A 26,202-nucleotide genomic window follows, 5' to 3' on the forward strand; every position below is an offset into this window, starting at 1 on the left:
GCAGCGAGCGGGAGCCACAACTCCACGTCCTGCCGCAGCGCTGCAGCGAAAGTGTCGAAAGCCAACGATGCGAAATGAAAGGCTGTTTGTTTCTTACCCGCAGTGGCCAGCAGATGGGTGCTGTCTGCTCCATCCTGGCGCCGGCGCCGTTTGATGCGAGTCTCGAGAATCCCGCCATTAAACACACAACAGATGGGAACGTTTTTCCCATCTTACATCCAGCTCTCATTAAGCAACCAAACAACATATAGCAGGGTTGAGGAGCGAAGGCATGTTTTCTAATATGACACCGAGGGAGAGAAAGAAACAGATTCCCTTCCGGTTGTTTAACTCACAACTCCGGGCAGCCTTGGCCCCGCTGGACCACGCCAACAGGGTTTGGTGGCGCTTCTGGGTTTTCTGTGGATGGTGAAGACAGATGGAGGCGCACGCTGGAAGGGCGAGACGTGGTTGATGAGCGGTGGGGGGGGCTGCTTGTGACTGACCGCGTCCTGCCCACGCAATTCACAACCGAGCTAATTACCTCCAGGTCTAATCTGTGTTTAAAACCTGCTGTTGATTGGTTTTAATTACCAGCGAGCGTCGGGGAAAAGATGGAAAAGCGAGGTCGCCACGTTTCCCACGCGTGTGATTTCATGTTCACACAAACACAAAAAAGGAATCAGTACTTTCAGACGCCTGATTGCAGCTTTGTAGCTGTTTACACTTCTGCCTTTTGTGCTAGTTTGACAATCAAAATATTCTCGTCGCTGCTTTGATTTATGATGTCGCTCATGCCGTTGTGCCGTCCGCAGCCTGGAAACTGAATGACTCTCACCTCGGGGAAGAAGAAAGAGAGTCGATTCTCGCGTGCTCAGATCTTGCTTGACAAGAACGTTACAGGGAAGTTCACGGACGCCGTTATCAGCCGATCTGCAGGTTGCGTCCTGTCCATCACCCTCATTCTCCCTGCAGATGTCGGTGAAGACGCTCGGCTAATTAACCCGATGTCACATCTACGTTGTGTGTGTGAACTTTGTTGAACAGTTGTTCTTTGTAGTATGTCTTTTACGGCAGCTGATGATATTAATTGTGCGTGTAGGCGGCCTGAAGTGCCAAAGCATGAGATCTCGTGGCTGCCAGTTTCAATCCCAGGTGGGAAGTCTTCCTCTGCTGCCTTTACAAATATCCTCAAGATTCTCTCGAGGAAGACGCCGAACACCTCATTAACATCTGAACTCGGTCACTGTCGTCGTAGTTATTTGTGGATATTAATACCATAACACCTTGTAAGATCCATTTTCGTCTTCTACTATTTGTATATCTCCACAGTATTCTATCAGCTACTTTAATGGGCGACATCACACAAGCTGCAGACCTATGTGAGATGCTTTGAATACGGTCAAGGGTCATAGACGAACAAATTTGTATCTAATTAACCGTATAGCTTCATGTAGAGGAGCTTTTAGAGGCTTTAACACATTTTCCCTTTGATTCAGAAGGGGTCCATTCAAAGACCCACAGACCTGGCATGTAAATGTATGTCACCAGAATCATGCAACTTTCAGCATTACAATGACAGCAAGCCAGTTTGGATGTGAATGACCTGACAGCTGATGCATTCATGAAACTCTTTTGGAATAAATTAGAGTTAAACATTCATTCTGCCAGATTCCCTGTGTGCTCTGTTGTAAGGAGATACTGTAGCAAAGCCCAGACTCGGCTGGCTCGCCTCTCCACACGGTTTACCTCCGGAGTTTTCCACACATTCGCAGGGTTTCTCTCTGCGTGTGTGCGTGTGAATCAGATCGCACTAATCTGCTTTCTCTCGCAGACAATACGCTTGGCACTATCGCTCCACACACTCCAGGCTAAGACATCTGGCTTCACGCTGTAGGTTGCCGATAAATCATGATTGTGCTGGAGTGGAAGATTTGTTCGTCAGGTCCAACACAACTAATACAAAAACACAACGTTTAGACCTGATGAGATACATCCACCGATCCAGCATTTGAAGATAAGACTCGTGTTAGGAACCCAATGATATGAAAGTCAGATTAATGGGGTTAATTGAAATCTATGGTGCAAAAGACAAACCGCCGCAATTCTGAATGTGTTTTTGTAATTGTGGGCCATTTTGCAACATTGATGAAGATTTAATGCGTACAAACATGGGCGTTACACTTAAATGTAAATATTTGATGCTGGAACATTTGCCAATCAGAAAATGTAAACATCCATATGCTTATAGCAGTGGAGAAAAAGTGCAAGAGCAGAAACAATCACGTTTAATAGAGTTTAACACCTGATTTGAATATACATTAAACTTCATTGACAAGTACTGACGAATGCATTTAATGTGTTTCATTTTTTGTCATTTATTCACTGAATAATTAAAGGATTAATCAACACACTCATGGATAATGAAAGCAATTACTGACTGCAGCTCTGCTTTACATTCATGGACTCAAACCGCACACACACACAGTGTGTGTATGTTTATTCAATATATATATGTATATTCTAAATATATCTTCTTTTTTCACCACAGCGTTGCTCATTTCATGTCCGTGCATTCTGCTGCGTCACTGTTTTTCCTCCTTGGCAGCTGCCGTCTGTTTCTCTGTTTCCACATTTCTAACCCTTGTTTACTTGCCACAACTCAGCAGAGTGTCGTCTGAGCGAAAGCACTCAAGTGAGAAGCGATTCTGTTTTCCCTCTTTCAGCCGAGGTGAAAAGTCGAGAGAACGCATGGACTTCATCCAACCCTCCACCTCTCTCTCTCTTCCTCCCCCCCTTTGTCTTTATTTCTCTCTTTCTCTCTCTCACTCCGTCTTTCTCTCTCTGTGTTCTGAGCATACAACATTGGTTCACCATTGTGTGTTTTTGATCCTGCTCAGGTCTTCTGCTGTCTGCTCTGGAACATGGGCAGAGAGCTGATGCTGTGAAATCGAATGTAGCAGCCGAGCTCTCAGCAGGCTTCCAAAACATTCGCTATTAGCCACAGACCACAGGAAGCTCATCTCTCTCTCTCTCTCTCCACATCTCTGTGTCTCTCTGTGTCTGTCTGTCAGCCTGAATGAATGGAGGTGCGTTTAATCTCAGCCTCTCTGCCTCCCTCGCTGTCGTTCTTTCATTCCACACTTCTACCAATTTGTGCTTTTGTTTAAACATTTTGGCCCTTCTACAGATCTGGACAAAACAAACAACATTCCCTTCCAAAACCTCAAGAAAATGAAAGTCTGCTTTGTTGTTGGTAATTGTTAATGATTGCCGATCATTTTCTCACAACCTGGAGGGAAAGTGAAAGTAATTCTCCCAAAATGTTGGAACGATTTTCTGAAGATCTGGAGAACAAGTCAGCGTCTCAATATATTCCTGCTCTTCTGCCATTGATTGAGCGATTGAACGATCATTCCAGTAATGATCAGGCTGTGGCAGATACCAACAATATTCAGATATAGCAGCAACTCTCTCTTTTTTCTGTTTGTTCCTCTTAATACTTATTACTTTCTCAAATATTGATCGATTGACAACAGATTCCAGTGAATGTAGCCTCCTGCATATTTCAATGGGAACCCCCTGTTTTGGCTCCATTCTAATGTAACCTTAAATCTAAAGACCAAATGATCTAATATCCTGCAGATTAATACGGTCGTCTGCACTCCTGGATCCCCGGGGCCCCGTGATTTAGCCAGTCAGGTGCTGGTTGAGCAAGGGGAGATGGAAAATGAGCAGTGTTGTGGTTCCCCAAGGAGCAGGACGGAGAACCTGGGGATTAACCTAGTTGTTCTCCGTCTCTGTCCTCTGGGAAACCTGCAAGCATTTTTTCTCTCCCCAGATGAGAAGTAGGCACGCAGTCCAGAGATCTTTAACCAATATATATTAAACCAAGTCCCCTACAAACTGGATGTGAAGAAATCCTACAACATAACCTTCAGAATTGAATCAAATGGAAAAAATGAAAGGTGGAAAGTGATGGAATGGATTATCCCACTGTTTCTCAGCTCTGCACACATTCCATCTCTTCCTTCCATTAGCTGGGAAATATGGAAATCTATGGTGCTGCGGTCTCTGAGATTGATCCAGATGAACAGAATTCCACCCAAGGGCCCAGAAGTCTCAACCCTGCTCCTCAGGCGTCACATCCAGTATAACACAAATAATGTATCGGCCTGTAATGATGTGATGTTGAACAGACAGAGCATATAAGCTAAGCATGTTTATATTCACAGGAACCTGACTGATGTTCCTGTAAACGCATTTAAACAGCTTTATGATCAAGAATATTATAATCAGGCTGTAATAATGAATTCCAATGTGCTTGTAATCAGAGACAATGTTGCACGTGTGCCCTGCCAGGTTTTGTATGGCTGCCATCACGCATAACCCGTCGCATTAAACGCCGCACATACATAAACATGCCGCAGGGCTGGAGTCGGCTAAGAACAAGATCATCATCATAACGGGGGGGCGAGGGGGGGGGGGGCTTTCATGGATGCCTGAAATGTATTTTGCTTTGAATCTGCATGGTAATCAGACAATTAGGTGACCCATCGAGCACAGACCCAGGAGGCCAAACACACACACACACACACACACACACACGCACACGCGCGCACACACACACGCACACACACACACACACATGGTTGAGGTACCTAATAATGAACCGATGGCTCTCCTCTGTAGAAATATGATCTACATTAATGTATGCGTGTATTCATATCACTGAATCAGTAAAAACAGTGTAAATGAGTAGTTTTGCATGAAATTAAATATTTACTGTATTATTATGAATATATTGAATACTAATTTAAGGGGACAATTTCAAGAGTTTACATTGAAACCTTTGCAATACTTACAGCTCAAAGGGGAAATATTTTGAGCTCATTTCTTGTTGTTAACTGAGCTCATTCTGACAGTCAGCATCGCGTATAATATCCCTTTCTTCTGGAAGCCTGCAGTAGTAAATGTGGAATTTGGAGAGTGAACTTAAAACAACCCACATATTGGTATCATAACTCCACACCCAATTAAGACGCCACCTCAAAAGTGTCTACTCAGGCTCAACTTTCCTACAGCATGACTGTGCATAATGAGTTAAAACTTTAAACAGACCGATTTGGTTGCAGTCACAATTTTGTAGACATCCTGAGAGGAATCCATACATTCCACACATTGGAGTTTACCAGAAGAGGAGTCATGAATACAGAGTTGTTACAGAAATGGAGTGACCACAATTGAAGCTTTCAGGAAAGACCGGCACCTGTAGGAGTTAAAGTTGGGCCACTTTGACCACGTTCACACAAAATCCTCTGGATACTGCAGCACAAAGGGGTAAAATAACAAAAAAAGCAGGACACGTCTCCTTTAATGTATTTCTTGCATTTATAAAGGGAGCGCAGCTTTAACGTGGCTTTAATGTTGGAAGTGTTTGCCTTATTCATCCTCTCCTGCTTTAATCCCGGCCATTGTTGAACCGTCTTTACTTTACATCGTCAACAAGTATGTCTGAGCTCTGTAATGTGCATGCAGAGAGAGATATGTGTAACATGGGGATTAGTTGTGGGTTGTAAGCACATCTTAATCCATATATACGTACATGAAATATTTAAATATATATACTGTAAATACAAAAGCATGCATATGAAATAATTCACTGATTATCCTCCCAAGTGCAGTGTGTGTCATAACTTGCATTAATACCTCGTTTCATCTGGGACTTCCCGTATCCTGTTAAAAATCAAATATATGTTTGTCCTCCAGCTAATTCCCGCAAGTCCACCGCACAACTTCAAAGGGTTTCTCCATCCTTCGTCATTTTATTTATCCAAGAAGAATCCATAAATGATCGAATTGAACAAACTCTGAAATCTGATTGTGGATATTGACATTTTTTATTTTGTTGTTGTGCTGTTGTGCACATTGAGTGAAAACGTGCCTTTTCCGTCTTTGAGGACTCCTCCGTTTATTGATTCTCTCTCTCTCAACCAAATTTTCCACACAGTCGGGAGAATAGAAAAAGCGAAAAGGACATAAAGAAATCTTGGGTTTTATCACCTTGGCTTGTGTTCAGCTTTCACTCAACATCGCTGAGGGGGATGCGGCGCTCGTGCTGGAGATTTAACATTGCTTGCAGTTATTTCCACCACTTCAGTGCCATCTTCAATATACAATATTGACGTGGAAAGAGTGAGACTAGCTCAGCTGTTTTCTTCCCGTCGTTTCCACTCCAGCTCTTCCCTAAACTCTCCCTCTGTCTGGCCTCTGATTGGCTCCGTGCGCCCTCATCGTTTCCCCCCAGTGATGAGGCGCACGACGAGGCCTGGCAGCGAGCCCTCGGGATGTTAAAACAAGCGAATAAAAAAAACGTTTTTATTTATCATGTTTTCTTATAGATCCGGGGCGCCTGAGTTATGGCGGCGCTTTGATACGAGGCCCTGACCTCGCTGGGTCGACTCGCTCGTCAAACGAGGCAGAGACGAGACAGCCTTTAAATACCAAGGGAACGCATCGCGGCTCAGCCTGTTTTTGTCATGCCTGTAATGGTCAAAAAACGGCATGACTTCCCACTTCCTGTTTCCTCTGTGTAGTTTGTAGCGGTGGGTCAGTTGTTGCGCTCCTTCTCATGTGCGCGGCTTTAGGAGTTGCAATTTAATTGGGAAGATTTAGTGGACGTTTAGCTTTTAACATGTATCAAAGTCTAACGCTGTGTTTCCCTCCCTCTCTTTCTCGTTCTCTCTCTCAGGAAATCAAAAATGGCTGCTGGGATTAATCTCTGCTCTTGGTAGTTCCACCCAGAAGTTGACCTCTGTTGGCGCTGTATCTCACATTCTGAGGAATTCCATAATGTAAATATGCTTTTCGAGCTTTTTTTTCGGCCCCATCTCGAACCTCTGGATATGAGCCATGAATCTTAAAGGATCTACGAGGACAGCTATTCTCTCGGATTGGATTTAGAAACCCTTTTCATTGCCGAGACTACCTCGCGGGCGTCTGCGGCGGTGGCCAGTGTCAGAGGCGGCGGTGGCGGTGGGGAGGACACAGGGATAACTTTACAAACACCACCATGAGGATACCCACCACCTCCTGTCTCTGTCCCTTTCTGGTCTGCCTCTGCTTCATCCAGAGGTGTTGCGGGGCAGGCCACCACGTGCCTGCCAAGGTGTCCTCAAAGGTGCCCTCCAGGAACCAGACCAAACTGGCCAACGGGGAGACGGAGGTGCACCACAGGCCCAAGCGTGGTTGGATCTGGAACCAATTCTTTGTTTTAGAAGAACACTTGGGACCAGACGCTCAGTATGTGGGAAAGGTAAGATTCTATTTTTCAAATTGAATGTAACTTTTTAATCCCACTGAAGTTTACTTGAACTGCTTATTAAGCATTTCCCCCTGTTGTCTTGTTTATTAAGAAATGGGTTACAGCTGGTGCAAGCTGTTCTATGGAGCCAGATTGCCACGTCGGCATTGTACGTATGTGCAGTTTCGGGGTCTTGTGATATGGAAATTCAGTCTGATCTGTGAAGGTGTGCTGAACGAGTAGATAACACACGAGAAAAAAAATGTTTTATTCACCGCAATTAAGGAGAGACTCTCAGCACGCTGAGCACTCCAGCAACAGCGGAGTGGATTAAGTTGGAAAGTGAGAATGGCCCTCTACATCAAACCATCTTTGAAATGAAATATAAGATTTGGTCTCTCTGTGGGAAATGAGTCCACATTTGATCTCTTGGTGGGGAGATGAACCGCCACGGTGAGAAATTGGACAGTCGTGCTTTGGGGACCGGGTAAGCTTAGGCGCTTTGATAGTTAGAATATTTTGCAAATGTTATATCGCCGCGCTGCCTTTACAGAATGACTGATGGGAGTTGCCGCCTGCTGCGCCTGGTGTGGAGCCTTGCCCCTGAGTTTGTTTTTTCTGGATGAAGATTTTAATGTATGGATGCTGAAACTCTTAAAGTTACGTGCGGCCGATTTTACGAAATTATGGGATAATTAGAGGACACCCGGGGGTTCATATAGGATAGAGATCCATGAGGCGTTGTTGAACCATATCAAACTTGTTCATGGATCCATAATGATCCATTCAAAGACTCATGGATCTGGTAAGGGAACCACAAATATTTCTAAAATCCAGTTTGTTCTCCACAGTCACAGGAGAGAGGAAACGTGGATAAATATCTCCTTTCTTCCTGCCTTTTACAGTATTACACAATATTATTAACCTCTGCAGGCTTCTCACTCCTGGCTATACAGTAATTTTGCACTTGAGATCTGATGTAACACTGCCCAAACAGCAGGGGGCGTTCATAGTGGCGCTTGAGCATGGCTTTAGTCGGTGACTTGTGTGTTCACTCTACGTGGAACCGCTGGGACCTGGCTAAGTCCTCGGCTTGCAGATTGTCTGCCCCTTATCTCCTGAAATGCGAAAATGTGTTTTCATGATCATTATTCCAGGCACTCAGACGCAGGCTAATCCCCCTCCGTTGCGCTCGGCGAGAAGGAGAGCGGGGAGGAGGCCACAGCGCCGTCGCTCCGGCTGCGAGTGTGTCCGGATTTCCTCAAGACAATTTGAAGGGAGAATAGGGAGGGAAATGAGCCCGAGCGGGGTAAAAACAGCAAATATCACTTTGTGTTATTGAATGAAACTTTGCAAATATCCGCGTACGTCAAAAGAAAGACTGTTTTTTTCTTTTGTACATAAAGTTAACCGCATGAGCGTAGCGTATAATCTAAACAAGTCGTTAGCCTAGCTTTTACGCGGCATTGTGTCTGAGCGAAGACGTCTGCAGCAGATTCAAAGAGGCAGACTGTCGATAAGCTTATGGAATGGAGGAGAGCTCTGTTAACAAGGGGAGACACAGTATTATCTACATCAGCAAGAACAACCCGGGTTTGAATCCCACTGGGGACTTCCTGTGTGTGTGTGCGTGGGTGTTTGTGGGAGGGTGCTGTGTCCTCTGTGTGTTCCTCCAAAGGTGTGCAGAGTGAGGTGAACTATAAAACTCACCCAAAGGCACAGACAGGAGTGTAAAGTGTGGACCGGCGAGCTTGTCCAGGACGGACCCTGGCACTCGCCCAGTGACCTCTGCCATCGTCTCCCGTCTCCCGTGACCCTTAACACTGTAGGATAAGCGGGAATGTCGGATGGATGGATATTGTGATGTATGAGGGAGTATGCGGTGAAACACTATCCAAAGTGTTCTATGTTAGTTGTAAGTTGGAGCGTGGAGATGGTTTGCATTCATTTGCTGCATCTGGAGTCTGTAGAATGGAACCTTTGTGGATCAATGTGAATGGATCCCCTGTGCCGAGATAAAAGCTCATATCTTCATTCACATTTTATGGTCAAAGGTCATAGGAAAACAGTTAAAGTGAAGATACTGGTATCTAACTTAACGTATAGCTCTATGTAGCGAAGCTTTTAGAGGCGTTAACAAGTGTCCCTTTGATCCATAAGGGTCTATACAAAGACTTACAGACCTGGAAGAGAAGAGAGACACAGACATGATATGATTACACAAGCCTTACTCACAATAACCTACAAAGATACTATTTTTGGAAGTGTTTCCTCTTCAGAATCGTAACATTTATGAAAACTGTGTTAAATGTTCGAATGAAGCATATAAATGAACATCCCAGCATTCACAGGAGGTTGGTCTGCAACATATTTAAAGTGTCAGATAATCATTGAGCAGTTACTCTTCTGGATTCCTGCGTGTTTGGTTTGCTGGCTGGTTGGTCTGTGATGATGAGCCCACTTCATTTCTTCCTTAAGGCTGTTTGTGTCGTGTGTGGAGTTGTGTTTGTGTTTGTGGTGCTGGTGAATGCTAAATAAACACAAACCGATAATAAAGCTCTGGGAACAAACATCAACATTATTAAGGAGTCAATTTGACACGCATGTTTAAAGAGATGGGGTCTCCAGATGGTTAGCACAAAAACATTTAATTATGTGGGCTGGGACTTGTGTGCCATGTCCTAATGTGTCCAGGAGACAGAATGACCCTTAATTAGATGAAGACGGCGGGGGAGGAGGAGGAGGAGGAGGATTAATGCACTCAGCACGTACGGAGCTGCGTTGTTTTTCTCTCCTCCCTCTGTTTGATTAAAAAACTCTGGACCGTCGGGAGCAGCAGCAGACGAGCCGGTTTCCTCTGGGGAGTCGCCTTTGTCGATAATTGCTTTCATCAAAAGTTTTAATTTCGCAAACAGACGTTCCACGATAAGATACAAGGCGCACACGGCACGCAGAAGGACAAATTTCAATTATTGCGCAGCGGCCAACACAATGCGTCCCGAGGAATGTGCAAGGTCAAACACGAGAAGAAAGAACGTTCGTCTCTAAACGACACAAAGGAGCTTAGCAATGTGAAACTGGAGCAGACACTCCGATCGCACCGTTGGCAAGTTCGGCGGCCATTGTTAAGACAGTTGAATGGACCAATCAGGAGGAGGATCACAGAGCGCGTCAAACACATTGATAACCTTTTGAGTCATCTTACACCAACGCCAACTGAGGAAAAGAACTGAAACTTAATCTCCTTGTTGGAGGTAACTGACAAGTTCACCACAAAGCGAGAAGCAGTCGGCTGTGTCGTGTGTGTGCTTTACGTTGATACATCAGGAAAAAGACGCAGGATAGAACAGCATGACGTCTGGGAATAAGTGAAGCAGTCAGACTAACAGGGACATTTTTAATCCCCTTGAGGTTTCCCATAATCCCTTGTGATACCTTTCTTAGGCAGAGGGGGGTTGATGTGTTTGGGAAATGACAGTTTTGTGACTGAGACGCCAATGTATGGTCGGGGGACAGGCGGCGTCCACATAGGAGAGAGAAGAGTAGCCACTATCCCGTCAGGAGGCGTGAATGTCTCCACGTCAGTCAGCTCAGCGTGGGGCTTTGATGTCGTTTGGCAGGTTATGGACCACTGGGTGATTTTTAGACGGTGACGGCAAATCCCAAACCTCCCGCGCAGAATACAAAGCACCGTAACCGAAGACGCCAAGCGGTCTGAAAAATAAACGCAGTGACAGAATGAGTGCTTCAATCCAGACAAGCAAGGAATCGCCCCTCTGTCTTCTTCTGCCTTCGTTTGAAGAAAGTGGTGACCGCTTAGAAGGTGGCCAAATGTTTTATTCATGCAGCTGGAAATGGAGAGTGGCGAGTGGCATGACAGAATCAGGCGACTGTCAGGCACTGTCGTGACGTGATGATGCAAAGGCTAAACCTTTGTTCGCATTTTTAGGCCTCAAAAACTTAAAAACAAACTACGTGATTAATGGGACTTCCAGGTTCCAAAACGCTCCTGCTTACAAAAAAATGATATCAGTGATCTATCCTGGGCAAAATTTCCTAGAGGAGAATAGTGTAATGTAAAGGAATAAAGTAAAGGAATCTACTCCCCTGCAGATGTCAAAAACAGAGGACAACTACTGGGGCGGATCGCTGCGACGTGCCAACGGCTCGTGCTCATCAAGCTCCTCATCGCCTCCTCCTGCTGCACGGGGTCATTAGCCATCATCAGCGTTCACCGCGACTGTTACGAATCAATCGCAGAGAACGTTAACATGGCACTCGAGAGGGTCTGATTGGCATAAACGTGGCGATAATCAGACAATCAGACACGCCCACTTTTCACGTGTACCTCTCGAGTGAAGTGGAGGAGCTGAAATTTAATCAGAAACCATCCCATCCGCCCTTTTTAATTACAAGTATGAATCCCGGGCACATCATCAACAAGGGCGCATTCTCCTCTTCTTCCCACCTCATTTCACCTTCACCGTTTTGGCATCAGCAGGCCTGGCGGCGCAGCTTTTAACGAACGACCTGCTCATTTTGCCGCCCACTGTTTGTTTTCGAATACTCGCTGGTTACGTCGGAAGTAGAGCCCTGACGCAGAGAGAAGAAGAGCGATGTGGAGAAAACAAAAAGGTAAAGCCGTACATTTCCTGGAGCAGCCTTCGGCGATGGCAGAGGAGGAGGAATGCATCGATCAGCGCGTCACATTTCTGCCTCGCGACAGGAAGTGTTTACTTTAGTGTGTGTCGCCTAGGGAGACTGGAGGAGAATGTTTGGTTATCTGAGGGAAATAACTTTTGTTTTCCACCAAAAGACGATGTTTACCATGGGAATACTATCAAAAATTTATGATATGGCTCACCTGCTCTCTCAGCATCCGCTCATCCCAGAGTACAAAATTACAATTCAAATTATTGTTTGTGATGTTAAGGTATTTGGGGGGCGGAGCTTCAGTTAAAGAACGTTGACCTACAACGGTGCAAGAAGTGTGTAGAAGGCATGCATATTGCATAACTTGGCCTCGACTAATAAATAATTTAAAACACTTTTCTGTCGCTCTGAACATTGTGGATCAGTTACTGTGCACAGCAGACACACACACAGGTCGAGGCAAAATCGTCCGCTGGCTTTTCTCTATGATTGGCTACCGTTCACAACTTGGACAAATAAACGCAGACAGAGCTCATTGGCCCTCGGCAGAAAAATATTATTATTGATAATGAATACTTAAAACCATATTTGGACCAAAGGTCTCTGAAGTCACAAGCTGATGTTCACAGATGTTACGCTCACAGTGATGTATGACAGAAGTCAAAGCAGCCATTTGTCTGAGCAGATGTGCTGCGCTCCCCTGCAGCCTGCAGGCTCGGATTTGATGTCTTATTGAAAGTTAAACGCACAGAAACTCTGTTATAGATCTGCTCAGGTTTAATCAGCGCAAATGACGACTTTATTCTCTCCTCATTATATATTTTTTTATTTTTTTAACTGTAGATTTGTTGAATGTTAAACCGACGCATTTTCTTGTTCTTCACTTCACCAATAACTGCAGCAGTAATGATCAGAGCGCATACCTCCATACCCCCGCCAAAGCTGAACAAGCCCAGACAAAGTAATATACTGGCTCAAAGAGAAAGACGATAATAATCCTATCATGTCAATATCTGCCACCGTTAGCACTCATTATACGAGTAACCTGCAGTAGTTTGTAGTAGTGTTAGTAGTACCTGTTGTTGTTGGATAAAATTGTTACAGCAAATCCATTACTGTGTTGTTATAAATGTATGTTTCAGTCTGGCAGATCTTATATGAACCACAAATAAAACACCAAAGAAATGATAAAATCATAAAAATGCCAAAGAAACCAAGTGAGTCTGTTAGGTTAATTTTTGGAAATGATTTCTAGCTCCTTGGCCACAGCAGCAGATGCCAGATCACCTTCACTTCATCAAACAAACAAACCAGATTAAAACCCTAGCGTCCTTGGCAGAGGTATCGATCATCCTGATGCATAAGAGGCGAGTCAGCCTGACACATACATCATCTGGATCTGCACGGACCAAACTCTCACAAATGCCATTTGCCAGCACAAAAGTTGCGGGTACACAGGGCCACTAGGCAAATACATTAGTGGGATCTGCAGAATCAAAAGGAGAAGACCAGCAGAGTAAACTGGATCAAGGTCGAAGCGTGTAACAAATGATAATGAGTCTGGGAGTCGTTCAGGAGAGCAAATCCCTCTGCTGGTGCTGTGTAATTGTGAATTTGCGCCGATTCCACTGGTCGGACCTTTGCTCACAGCTGATTTCGGACATGTTTGCTTGACTGCAGACGTAAGACGTGATCGTTTACATTCCGGCCGACATCACAGCACCGGCGATCATCTTTTTATTTGCTTGGTGGAATAATTTAACAGCACTGAATGCCCTGATGCCTCCGTGTTATGTTAGCGGGCCGGCGCTGATGCAAGTTTAATGGCATTAAATTAACGTTTCCAAGTGTTGTGTGCTTTTACAGCCCTTCAGCTGGTCTGTGTGGAAACTTCTGTGGCCCCATGGCGGAACAGTCCACCAAGTTTCCTTCAGATCTCTTCACCAACTTTTATATTTTGTTTACAGCTGGTGGATTAAAATGGCTGCAGGATAATGGAAGAAACTGAAAACAGAAATGGCTGAGGACAGACGCAGATAATTACTTATTCGCTGAACCATTTTTCTTACACTCAGAATACTGGAATTCTTTGCTGATGAAGCAATATGCTAATAAGCTATTAATGTTGAATAAGAAGAAAAAAGAGTGACCGTACCAGTTTAAGTCAAACTACAGACATCTGCTGGACGTATAGACACAAAAATGGAGGTTTTGTTAATATGGCGACTGAGAGATGTTTGGCCTTGGTTGAGGTATTAAGTTTGTAGTGTTTTCTTGTTTTTCTTCCTTTTTTTTCTACAATTCTGTAACTATTAGCGTGTTTTCTTCAGGAACAACAGGCTGGAACTTTTTTGATGTTACAAAGTTGATCTTGCTCCCTTTGATGTTTATACTCCACATTACCCAGCAGCGTTGTTACAGAAGTTACAGTACTTGACTAATATCACAGATATTAGGTTGCTGAACTGTTGTCTTCCTTAAAACTCGTCCTACCTCGTAATTGATTTCCGCACCTGACAGGAGAGGAGGTAAAGCCAAGCGTAAACTGTTTGGCTGCGAGCTCCAATTAGCTACGGAACACAAACAGTTTAAGGAGACTGCTGACAACGAGCACACAGACGACCGCAAAACCAAACACGGAAACTGTGCATCTGTTGACAAAAGAAAGTAAAGGCACACTTTCCTGCTCCCCCAGGGGCGTCTGATGAAATTATAAGTGAGGTTTCTTCAAGAGATTGGAGTGTTTTTGCTAGCGTCTTCAGAGCCCCAGACTCTGTTGATCTCTTTAAACTCCTCTGAAATGCATTGCCAGCTGCGAGCCGCCAGCCACATGCCAGTCATCTATTCCTGACGTCTTTAATAAAGTCAGCCAACGGGGCTGAGAGATAAACACAATCCCTTGTTTTGATGCCCCGTGGAGGAAGAAGATTCCTTTAAGTCTTTGCCGTGGAGGAAGGTCACAGAGGTCAAAGCACCACCCTTTGCAAACATTTATCGAGCGTTCCTTCTGATGTTGCCTCTGATTTCACAGAGCGTCTGTCTGTGTTCAAGGGTTTCCGTACATTTAGATTGATTCTTCTTTTTCCTCTGCTGGATGGCCACACACACTGCTGACATGTGTTAAAGCGATACTGCGACCAAATGCAACGATTTTAGTCAGGTTGTTTACGTCCGATCTAGGTCGCTTACCTTGGTGTTATGTTGCGTTCACTGACCATGTCTGCAAAACTTGTATCTATAATGATGCTAAATCTATTTTCTTCTTCTATTTGTCCTTACGACGCCCTGCATTTATATCGCCTTATCATGCTCTCAGCTAAATAACGTTATGAGGTGACACAAGCTGCAGACTGATGAGAGAAGGCGTGCAGAAGTAACTATAGGTTAGAAATCCATAACAAGATACAGAGGGTTCAGGGTCAAAGGTTCATAGGTGAACATATTTGTATCTAACTATACATCTAAGTTCATGTAGAGTAGCTTTTAGAGGCTTTAATGCGTGTTCATGGATCCAAAGGGTCCATTTAAAGACCTAACGAGGTAACTGAACACCAAATATCTCCACAATGCTACAATTTCAGCTGTAATTGCTTGAAACCATTACAGCTCCAACAGATCAAATATTAGAGAAGTGCTAACAGTAATTTCTCTCTTAGAAAAACCAATATTGAGCAAACACACTCTGAGTCCGTGCTTTGGAGGTGGTTGTGTTTTTATAGAAGTCCAATCTAGCAGCTGATTATCCACCTGATTCATCGAGACCTTTGACTCTGCGTCTAATTACATGCTTAATATTAAGCACGGGAAGGACGCTCACGTTCATGGTGAGCCGCGGCGGCAATCACGGGCGGATTTCCAATTAGTCATTTATTCGCTAGCCCAGCTTTTGATTAGATTTGGCCTGCGAACCTTTGCCATTCAGCTTGTTAATGTGTGTATGTACGTGTGTAGGAGTATGTGTGGCGTTCATGAAAGTGACTCATCCTGATTGATGTTGACATATTTTTTTCTTCGATTTGGAGCAGTGTTTCTGCTGTTGGTACTACTTTTTTTAGTGATAAGTACATTGCAGAAGTGACAGTTGTAGACTTGAAACATGTCTGCAAATGAAAGCAATGAGAGTTGAACATCAGGCACATCGGTACGACAACACAAACTCAGTTCAAAAGAGATGAAGAGAGAGAGCTAGGGCCATATTTGGGTCTTGGTGGATAGCGCCTGCAGTGTGCGACGCTCTGAATAAACGTGAGCGCCACCATGACGAATTGTTTGGGTTATTTAGGTTACTGTGAAACTAGACTAGCTCATTTTCAGGCTGAATCTTGTTTCGAGTGGAAACCTGAAATGTGCCGGTGATTAACCCGGATTAGCGGCCTGTGAAGATCGTGAGGCACCAGGGTCGCTCTATAGGGAGCAGCTGTTCAAAGTGTACAAATATAAACAAACAATATAACAAACAAAACAACAAAACTTTCCTACTCATCTGTGATTGAGGCTACTGGAGTGTCAGTTCTAGTATCTGCAGTTCCTTCAAGGAGAGTCGCAACTTCAAATTAAAATATCCCGGACATTGGTAATGACAGTTTGACCCCTCCAAAGTCTCTGTTCAAATTGTTATTTAATCGTTTTTAAATAAGAAAACAGCTATTCACTCTTCCAGTTTCTAACAGTTTGGTCTCCATTGTGGCGTAGGTGCTCTGCTTCTGTTCAGCTTTTGAGTGGGTGGCCTTTGGGTGTGGACACGGGTGTCTCATCGTAATGTGTTGGCGGGTTTTAAGAGCTACCGGGATCCTGCATTCTGCTCCACTTCTCCCCTTCATCTTCTTCATCTCTCGGAAGCAGCGAGTCCAGCCGCCTTGAGTTGCACTTGAATGTAACCGCATTACTGGCGCCACTACAGTTTCACGTTTCACTGAAGCTGCTGTACTGCTGCCCAGAATGAATTTTGATTGATTTTGGGAAGACATCCAGATATGCAAAAACATACAAATCTAACCAGTCTTAAAGCCGAGTCCAGGTACACAAATATATGTAAAATGCCACAAAACTATCCTAAAAAATCTATTTAAATGCAATGTCAGGACGAATGAATTTACTTGTCAACTCTCTCGCTTCTTGTAAATCTCAATTATGTCCCTGTTTGTTAGTTTCAGTTGGCTAGTGTTGCCTTTGCAAACCGACGCATCCAAGTGCTGAGTGTCAGACTTCGTTTGCAGCTGACAAACGCCGCTAATTGCCGTTTGGCAGCAGAAGACCCACCTCTGCCGAAGTGTTTGCGATTAAATGGTTTTTCATCCAGTTTTGACGTTAATTTGTTTACCGCGTGAATAATTTACTGCGTTACTTGCATGCTTTTTGGTATATCCTATAGAATAACAATTAGGAAGAACAAGTTAAAGTGGAAGGATGAAGGGAGGTGAGCTCCCCCAGACAGCTGGAGCTCCAGAGGGGTGGGGAGGGCTCCTGTGTTCCCCAGCATGTGGGCCCTGTGAGTGGGCTTGGAGGGAGGCGTGAACCCTCACTTTATGTCGACTCTATGCTCTCTGTCGGTCGCTCTGTATGTCAGGAATTCAAATGGTGTTCACAGCTCGTCGATGCGAATCGAGAACATATGTAAAAATATGTAGCAGCGGTTTGTAAGTCTTTTTTTAAAACAAAAAACTGTGTGTGTGTAGCGTGTTCTGCCGTGAAAAGTTTCATCACATGTTTTATTCATGTGTGAAAATGAAAGTGTTCTGAGGGATGTTGCCATGGCGCAAATCCAGTAGTGCTGTACACCCAGCTGAGCGATTGGCATGAAAGCCTCAATCCTCTTGGTTTCAATTATGGCTGAACATGAGGCTCACTTCCTTCTCACTTCCTCTCTCCTGGTGAGGAAGGAGAGGTTCTGTCTTCCAACCTCCCGTCCCCCCAAAGAAAAAAAAAAAAAACTATCTCTCAAGATACTCGTATTTGTTTGGAGCTTTAGAATGGAGTATTGAATAATGAAATGGTCTCAGAGTGTTGTTGTGCGCGTTCTGTTCTGGTTGGAGAGCCGACACGTGGGGCCGTAATGCTGAAGACTTACTGCTGTGGGAAAGACCTTGTTAGAAAACTGGGGATAAATGTTTTAGAAAGTGTTTGGGCAACAACAAATGCTGCAGTAACTGCAGTGCAGGTGGTACGCTTGGCTTCCACCTCCTATTAAGAATGTGTCATGTGGACAAAATTGGCAGATATTTTGCAGGTTTTGAATGTCAAAACAATTCACATCACAATTACTCAACAATTGCTACATCACATGCATAGTTCATGTTTCTACATTTGGTTATGAAATGTTGCACAGAGCAGTAAATGCACAAGAGGGGAGCGGAGGTGTGGGAATGTTTTACATTTTTGCACCTATTTATCCCTTATTACTTGTGATGCAGGTTTAGATTTGTGCTTGATTTCCTTTCCAGTAAATGTTTCACAAAACATTTCATTTACTTTGATGATTATAATCTAAATAAGTATTTCATTGTAACTCTAATGCAAATGTCACAATTATTTAATATGACTTTTGAAGTATCTATAGCAAAAATGTTACACACGTATTGATCATAATCTTTATCTTAAATTTGGTGTGTGTGTATCGGCCTTGAATAATCCAGTATAAGTCTGGCTTTATTATGTTATTGACCTTTAGAGCGCCAAGCAGCAGAATGTTGTATAAATCAGAGATAAATGGGTCAGTTTTTGTGAGATAAACTAATCCCACATTACTGTTGACGTTCCCTTCCCTAAGTGTTTGCTTTATAGATTTAGAAAATCATTAATCCCGACCATGAATCAAATATTTATGACCCAAATAAAAAACAGTGCTCAGATGTGTGTTTGTGAATGTTCTATTCTCTTTAATCCTTAACGTTTCTCTCTGGTTCTCCTTGCAGCTTCACTCAAACTCAGACAAAGGCGACGGATCCGTCAGGTACATCCTGAGCGGGGAGGGCGCCGGGACCATATTCATCATTGACGAAGTGACGGGAGACATTCACGCCACCAAGAGCCTGGACCGGGAAAGGAAAACGCACTACGTCCTGCACGCACAGGCCTTGGACCGCAACACGGAGGAGGCGCTGGAACCAAAGTCAGAATTCATCATCAAAGTACAAGACATCAATGACAATGCACCCAAATTTCCAGACGGTCCCTTTGTAGCTACGGTGCCTGAGATGTCTGAACTAGGTGAGTGATGCTGCCTACATTGCTGCATAACCCTTTGACGTCTGCCGCTGTCTGACTCAGGACAGCATTACAAATATTTTCCATTCACACTCATTCACAATGGCATTGCTACAAATGCAAAAATTGAGCAGCATCATCAACATTGTGATTATTGGACATTGGGGCTTGTAACACTCTGGAACAGAGTACAATACTTAAACATGACTGAGCCATAGGGGGATCTCAGCAGTCAACAGACAGAATCCCGATCGAGCCATTCACTAAGACGGTCCAAGGAACGCCCAAGTGTCCGATAAGTCCGATCAAACCGCGCCGTAACCCAGTGTGATATGGCAGTTTGATTCTCTGTAAGCCTCCTTTTCATCTCCGCTTTCTGCTCTCTGCCATGGTTTCCCGGATGGGTTGGTCTTTACAAAGCACTCAATAGTGCCTCCGCAGCAATCCCTGCCATAGAGACCGTGCAGTCCTCCACATCACGGTGTTAAAAAAGCTTACACACACATACACACACGCACGCACCTCTGAGGCCTGGCGTCGTGTGGCATCTTCCTTTCACCCCCCCCCTCGTTTCTTTCTTCTGCCGTTCTGTTTTTAGCTCGGCTGAACAAAAGCTACTCTCCTCTCAGCCCAGTGGATTCTGCCCTGCAGCACAATGACTCAAAAGTGTGGCGCTCACATAATTCACAGAGATCCTTGCAAACATATGTAGGTTGTCCGAAAGGTGCACAAACTGCTTGTCTGAGAGCCTCTAAAGCACTTTGTGATAGCAGATTTGTGTTGCGGACAGTCTTCTGAAAACAATCCATTTGTATCTGTCTGACTTAAAAGAAGCATAAATGCGTGTCGCAAGAGGAAATGAAGCTCTCGAATTAGTTTCTCCCAGCAGGAAGATGGAAATGTGCAACAGCGATTAGATATGCAAACCCCAAAAGACACGTAGGCGCTCCCTTTATAAACAGTCAATATCTCCCTCGCTGCTGTCATGAATATTCATGAGCAAACACACATAGAACTTTGCCAGCCAGTGTGTTTGCTTCTGTTCCCGATGTGTCAGGTACACGACTCCATCTCCTCTGAGGGACACTGTGCGATGCATAATTGAATGCAGTGTTAATGAGTTTTAAAAAGGACATAACCGAGATTTTCCGTGTTCCAATTTTCTTTTGGAGTTATTTTTTTTAATCTTTACTGTTGCGAATGACCAAAAGCCACACTGATTCACTTCCACTCACCCTCATGCCACAACCCCGGAGTCCAACACTAAGTGAAAACAAACAATTATCTTCCGAGGCCTGCTCATGAAAAGCTCTGTTCTGATTGGCCACGTTAGGCCTGAGCTGGCAATACACACAGTAGCTAAACACATTTGTTTGTTTTCCCGCCTGTATTCTGACAAGAAGGTGGGCTGTCCAGACTTCTGTAGCCAACCTGAAAGAACGTGGGAATTAAGCAATCCAATGAAGATTCAAAGTGATAATATTTGGGCAATCACATCCATCTTGTCAGAATATGGGTGGGAACGCTGGATGCTTACCTGATGATGTCATCTAGTTACAGCGGTAAACGACCTCATAGGTAGACGGGAATTGATCGATTCAAATTGACATATTTGGGGTCAACATGTTTAAGAGCTGCCATAGGACCAAGGTGTGTGTAATGTTCTATTTCAGGCATAGATCACACCGCTATTGGTTTTAACGAGTGTATAAGAAGTGTGTGCGTGCACCTTTTGTCTGTACTCAAACCACTATGTGCGCCTCTAACAAGCCTTCTCATTTCAAAACTCCAATTCTTGCTGAAAACGCACAAAAAGAATCAATCACAATTGATGACCCCAGGGAGGAAATCAGGGACTGTGAAGGGGAAAATAATTACCTTCCACCACCCCCGCCTTTTTTTTTCTTTGGCCATTAAAGTAATTCCTCTTTGGTTTTGACGTCTGCGGCATCAAATCGGCCGTAACAATCAACTGTCCTCACCCTCCGCAGCACTAAATCCTCCCGGCAGTCGTCGATACCGCCTCTCACGAGTGCAGGAAGGGGCTGTCTGGGAGCGAGGCGGCTAATTGGTAGCGATGTTCTTCTTTAGTGTCTAAATTGATGAGCTGGGAATGTGCCAGGTACTCCAACGCTACATTCAAACTTCCCATTTAAGGGTAGAATCGCATTTTTTGAGGCTGAGCTGAGAGGAGTATCAATTTCCCGTCACTGAATCTCTTCCCCCGTTGAAATGTTCTATAAATGGACGAGCCGGATTTTATTTGCCGCACTTTCCTGTCAACCGTTTCACTTCTGGGAAAATTACTGTTTAATAATGTTTCTTAAAAAGTACAGGCAGATGCTGTGGCTGGGTTGAGTTGAGTCGTTATGATTAAGTGGAATGTTTTAGGAAATAATGTAGGAAAATTGAGGCGAATTGCTCAGACGGTGAGAGCTGAAGCGTCTAAAAACAAAAGACAATTGAGATTCAGGCTTGCGTGCGGAGGGATGAACACACATTTTGATTTATTTTCCTCTATTTACCCTCTCAAATGCGGCTTCCAATAGATAGCACCATCCATCATGTAACACAGATCAATGCTCGCTGTGAAGACCTTCAAAGACGAAGGGAGTTTGGGGTAAAATGATTCAGTCCTCTTTAAGCGCGGCACTTCAACTAGCTGAGCCTCTTTTTAACATATGTTTAAGCTACATTAATGAGTTATTAGTGATTTATATGATGTTTTTCTTTATTCTTTATGCATAACTGAAAAATTTGATTTTGAATTTATTTAATATCTATCATTCCAGCCTTGTTTTTATTTGGCATTTCTCCAACCTTTTTATGTATGCATGCTTTGGCGTCAGTACCCTCTATGGTCGCCACGGTTACCCAATATATATCATTTGTTTGGCTGCTCTTTATCCTGCTCATCTAATATCTCTGCAAAGCACTTTGAGTTGCATCTCATGTCGAAAAGTTGAAAATGTGATTGAATAATTGAACCAAAATCTAACTAATTGCTGCTCAGTTAGGTTACAATGAGCGCAGCGTTTAAAGAAATGAACAAAGGCAGCAGCTTTACTGTTGTATAAAGCTCCGTTTCACTAAGAGAGGATTAAAAGAACCTGGTGGCTATAATCTTATTTCAGAAAAAGGCACAGTGGAGCTTTTAAAAGAGCCTTCTTCGGTCGCAGCAATTCGTCAAGTTCCGACAGATGAGACAGATGAATTGAAACCAATCGGTGGCGATGAAATATGTGACTGGTTTCCTAACAGAAAAATGATGATGTGCGGTGCGAGAAGGAGAGTCGAGCAAAAATATCAATGTGGTTCCTCATGAAACTTTGTCACATTTGACTTTTCTCTAAATCATTCCACAGTATTCAATCATTTCGATGATACCAAACCAGGATGAGTGCATGGAATCCCAATGTGCGTCCCTGCCAAATCTTGGAATAGTTTCAGGTTTATTTTGCTCCAGGTGAGCACTCAGCAGGTCTTGTTAGGCTGTGAATCCTCTGCCAGAATCTCTATCATATTACATTGTGAAGTGTCTGAACTCATTAGGAAGTCTTTGCCTTTTCCAAACGAAGGTTACAGCAGCAGTAAAACATCATTTCAGACTTTTACAGGCCAGCACAGCGAGTTTGACGATGAGCAACAATCACAAAAAATACAAACACGTAAAGGAAATATTGAATAAACCTTGGAGAAGTAAATGTAATGCTCTTTTCCCAGGTTTGATGAAAAGGCTTTGCTCAAGCTTGATTAAATGATTGAAATACATAACCATTCTTTTTGCACGTCACATTAATAAGGCCAAAAAGTATTTAAGTTGCAACAAATAGATTTCCCCTCGACAGGTGCTTGGACAGGGTTTCAGGGAGATCGGGGGCGTTGTGTTGTTGTCATCACCACTGAGATTTCCAGGGAAAAATCATTCACATCGCCAAGGACGGAGCGGATCGACTCTGGCTGCTTTGATTTACTGGAAATCCTCAAAGGGCAACAACAGAAAACAGCATTGTTAAAGCGTTCAGCTCATATATCATTACTCCACGGTAATGTGTTCATTATATATACTAATGCATTATATGAGCTCGTGGTGCAGCTACACTGAGCTCATCACACAGTTAGAAGGAGTTGATGAAGCTTGTAATGCCGCCTGAGCAACACATCGAGTGTTAAATTACAAACAGTGCTTTTAAATAACAGAGTAAACAGTGAGTCATCATTTCAGTCAGTTTGACTTCATCATTTCATAATCATCTGACTTCACCAACAAAGAATGAAAAAGCAAACTGCTCAGGTGAAATTTCAACCGTTTTCTCATTGGAGACAACAAAAAACACCAAAAAAGAATTCCTACCTATGCCAACGCTGAGTAGTTCTCCAATCTGTCTTTCAATGATGCAATCAAATGAAGCACTTTTGCTCAAATGGGGGCAGATAGAGCCAGAGAATTGTACAGCGCCACCATCAGGCCAAGGGTGCCTTCATGAGCATCGTCTCAAATCACTCTGAGTCATCCTGCTGATAAACACAGTCGATAACATAATGAAATGATTTGATTTTGATGCAGTACGTTAAGCCCTTGGTTAAAAGAGTGCTTGTGCTGTCTCCTTCTTCTCAACTGCACTGAAGCTAAAATCGGACCATGAAATCCAAAAGATTCTCTCTCTCCACTCCGTGAAGCACTCATTAAGAATTAATCACCCATTGATGTATGACCGATAGGATGTTTGTGCCTGCAGACTTGCAAGTCGACGCCAAAGAGCTCCAGAAAGCTACAACTTACAAAAAAACACCTTGTTCGTGACCTGGAAATCATAAAATAATCATGGAATAACATTTCCCTTTGTTTGTTTTCAGGGACGTCTGTGTTACAAGTCACAGCGAGCGACGCTGACGATCCCACCTATGGGAACAGCGCCAGGATAGTCTACAGTATTCTACAAGGACAGCCATATTTCTCTGTGGACCCTAAAACAGGTGCGGTATAAATGTGCTCGGCTGGGAAAAACAAACACACATGCATTCCTGCAAGCGTGCAATCATTACTGCTGGCCCGAAGAAGAATTTGGGGGTGAAAACCTCTGTCAGTGTTCTGTGTTTTATCTGTGCACCACGTACCTTTGGCGGCGAACATCCTGCTGTGTTATTGCTGCATGTCTGACATCATAAAAGCTGAAGCAGCGGCGGTAGAGTTATGGGCCGAACGCACGCGCGGCGCTCACATCGTTGAGCACGCCATCTTCACTTTCCGGGCCATAACTTAACTCTTCAGGGGTCAAAGGAGATATTTGTAGAGAAGCTCTCAGAAAGCCATTGTTTCCGCCCGTCTGAAAGAGGAAAACACCGCCGCTTCAAAATCCATCTTTTGTTTGAGAGGACTCGACCCGCGGCCATTAAATGTTAATGGAACTTCCCGAGTGCAAGATATACAACTTTTATACGAGGTGAAATATTTCTGCTTCCGTGTGTGAGGGAGACAAATAGAAATCTCAGATAGACGGTGAAGGGACTGCGTGTTTCTGTTTGTGCTGGAAAATGGATGAATTCTCTCACTTTCAAGCTCTCACTTCAGTAAAGTGAATACGTGTTTCCTACAAGTATCTCAGTATCATCATGGGCTTTCATCCTTGTGTATTCTCAGTGAAGTAATGAGAGACAAATAGCAAATAAAACACAACATTTAGGAAAATCCTTTTATTTTCTACAGCAGGTAGTTTACATTATGTAAATCAAGACTTTCCTCATAAAGTTGGAGAAAGTTCTTGCAGTCTCGGTGGTGCTGTGAGTCACTGTATGGTCACATCCAGTTAAAAGTTGTTTACAGGCCTTTCCGACGTTGCAAAATGAGTCTCCCTTGTAGCCGTGCTGTTTTATGCATCAAGACTCTCAGGTAATTGTCTTTAGTTTCCTACCTTTGACTGAAAAGCTCCAAATTGAAACTATCACAGAAACCTTGTCATGTTGTCAGGGTCAGAATGTTTCCTAAACTATTTTTAGCTCTGTGCTCAGTACTTTGCCAAACCAAGCATGGCTGATTGGTCAGATCTGCGTTTCATTTTCATCATCAAGTGCACAACAGAAGAAGACAATTAACTTGTTTCCCTCCATCGCTTTTTGAAGTTTTGACGCATGTTGTTTGAAGCATAGCCTGGATAAACCAACACAGAGACGGACTGTGATGTCCGCTTCTAGTTTCATCATGGGTTTGCCTGTCACATTTTTCTGTTTGATTCTCTCACGTTGAAGTAAGCAGTAACCTCACCTATCAAAGAAATGTTGTGTGGAGTAAAAAAACAAATGTTTCCCGTTGAAACATCCTCCACCTCCTCTGCCTGTGTTCCACACTTGTCTCGGTTGGTTGACATGAGCAAATTTACCCGAGTGAATTGATTCATTTCTGTCTGAACAGCGATTGGCTCCTTTGAGACTGCACGGCCTCATGTAAAACACAGTCTTTGCTGAACGAGCAACACAAATGAATTGCTGAATATTCTGACTTTGTCTCCGGGGGGAAGACGCGGTCGGGATTGATGGAGCAGCAGAAGGGACCATTTTCATGCGAAGATTGGGTTTTCTTGCATAGGTTTGAGTATCAGATGTGGGCTGGCAATACTTTCCGGTGAAAAAACATGACAGTGTTGTTTCGCAATGATCCCCCCCCCCCCCCTCTCTCTTTTGGACACGTCAGACGGGTTTGTTTCTTGTTGTAATTCAGCGTGGGGTGTGTTCGAAAGCCAAGCCAGCTGCAGCCTCAGCAAACTGCCGGTCCACCTACGCTCACTCATTTACACAAGTCGGCACAAACCGCCGCAGTCCCTCAAAATAAGGACAAGGATCTCCAGTGGTCACCGCCAAAGCTGCACACGGATCAATTGCACTCGTTTGCGCCTTCGTTACCCAAAGAAAAGCCTTTAAGAAGCGGAGTCGGCACAATGCCACGTTAAAGCGACACACTGAGGGAGCTGAAAAATGCCTCCGCGTCTTCTCTCCATCCCCGCCAGCCGTGTTTCAACCTGGTGATTATGTGGAATAATGCACAAAGAAACCATCCAAACCAAGAAATG

General features: G+C 43.9%; 1 protein-coding gene across 1 annotated transcript in view; it reads left to right on the forward strand.

Moving 5' to 3' along the window:
• The first annotated feature begins 7,051 nt into the window (after window positions 1–7,051).
• Window positions 7,052–26,202, forward strand: part of LOC143006988 (cadherin-18) — a 55,997-nt gene continuing 36,846 nt past the window's right edge. Inside the window, exons 1-3 of the mRNA XM_076158368.1 lie at window positions 7,052–7,294; window positions 18,847–19,141; window positions 23,996–24,115. Coding sequence (XP_076014483.1) covers window positions 7,052–7,294; window positions 18,847–19,141; window positions 23,996–24,115 — 658 coding nt within the window. The remainder of the gene's footprint in view (window positions 7,295–18,846; window positions 19,142–23,995; window positions 24,116–26,202) is intronic.

This window comes from Genypterus blacodes, unplaced genomic scaffold (assembly GCF_046128005.1).
Source record: "Genypterus blacodes isolate CSIRO-AG114 ecotype Tasmania unplaced genomic scaffold, CSIRO-AGI_Gbla_v1 ptg000076l_1, whole genome shotgun sequence".
Taxonomy (NCBI): Eukaryota; Metazoa; Chordata; class Actinopteri; order Ophidiiformes; family Ophidiidae; genus Genypterus; species Genypterus blacodes.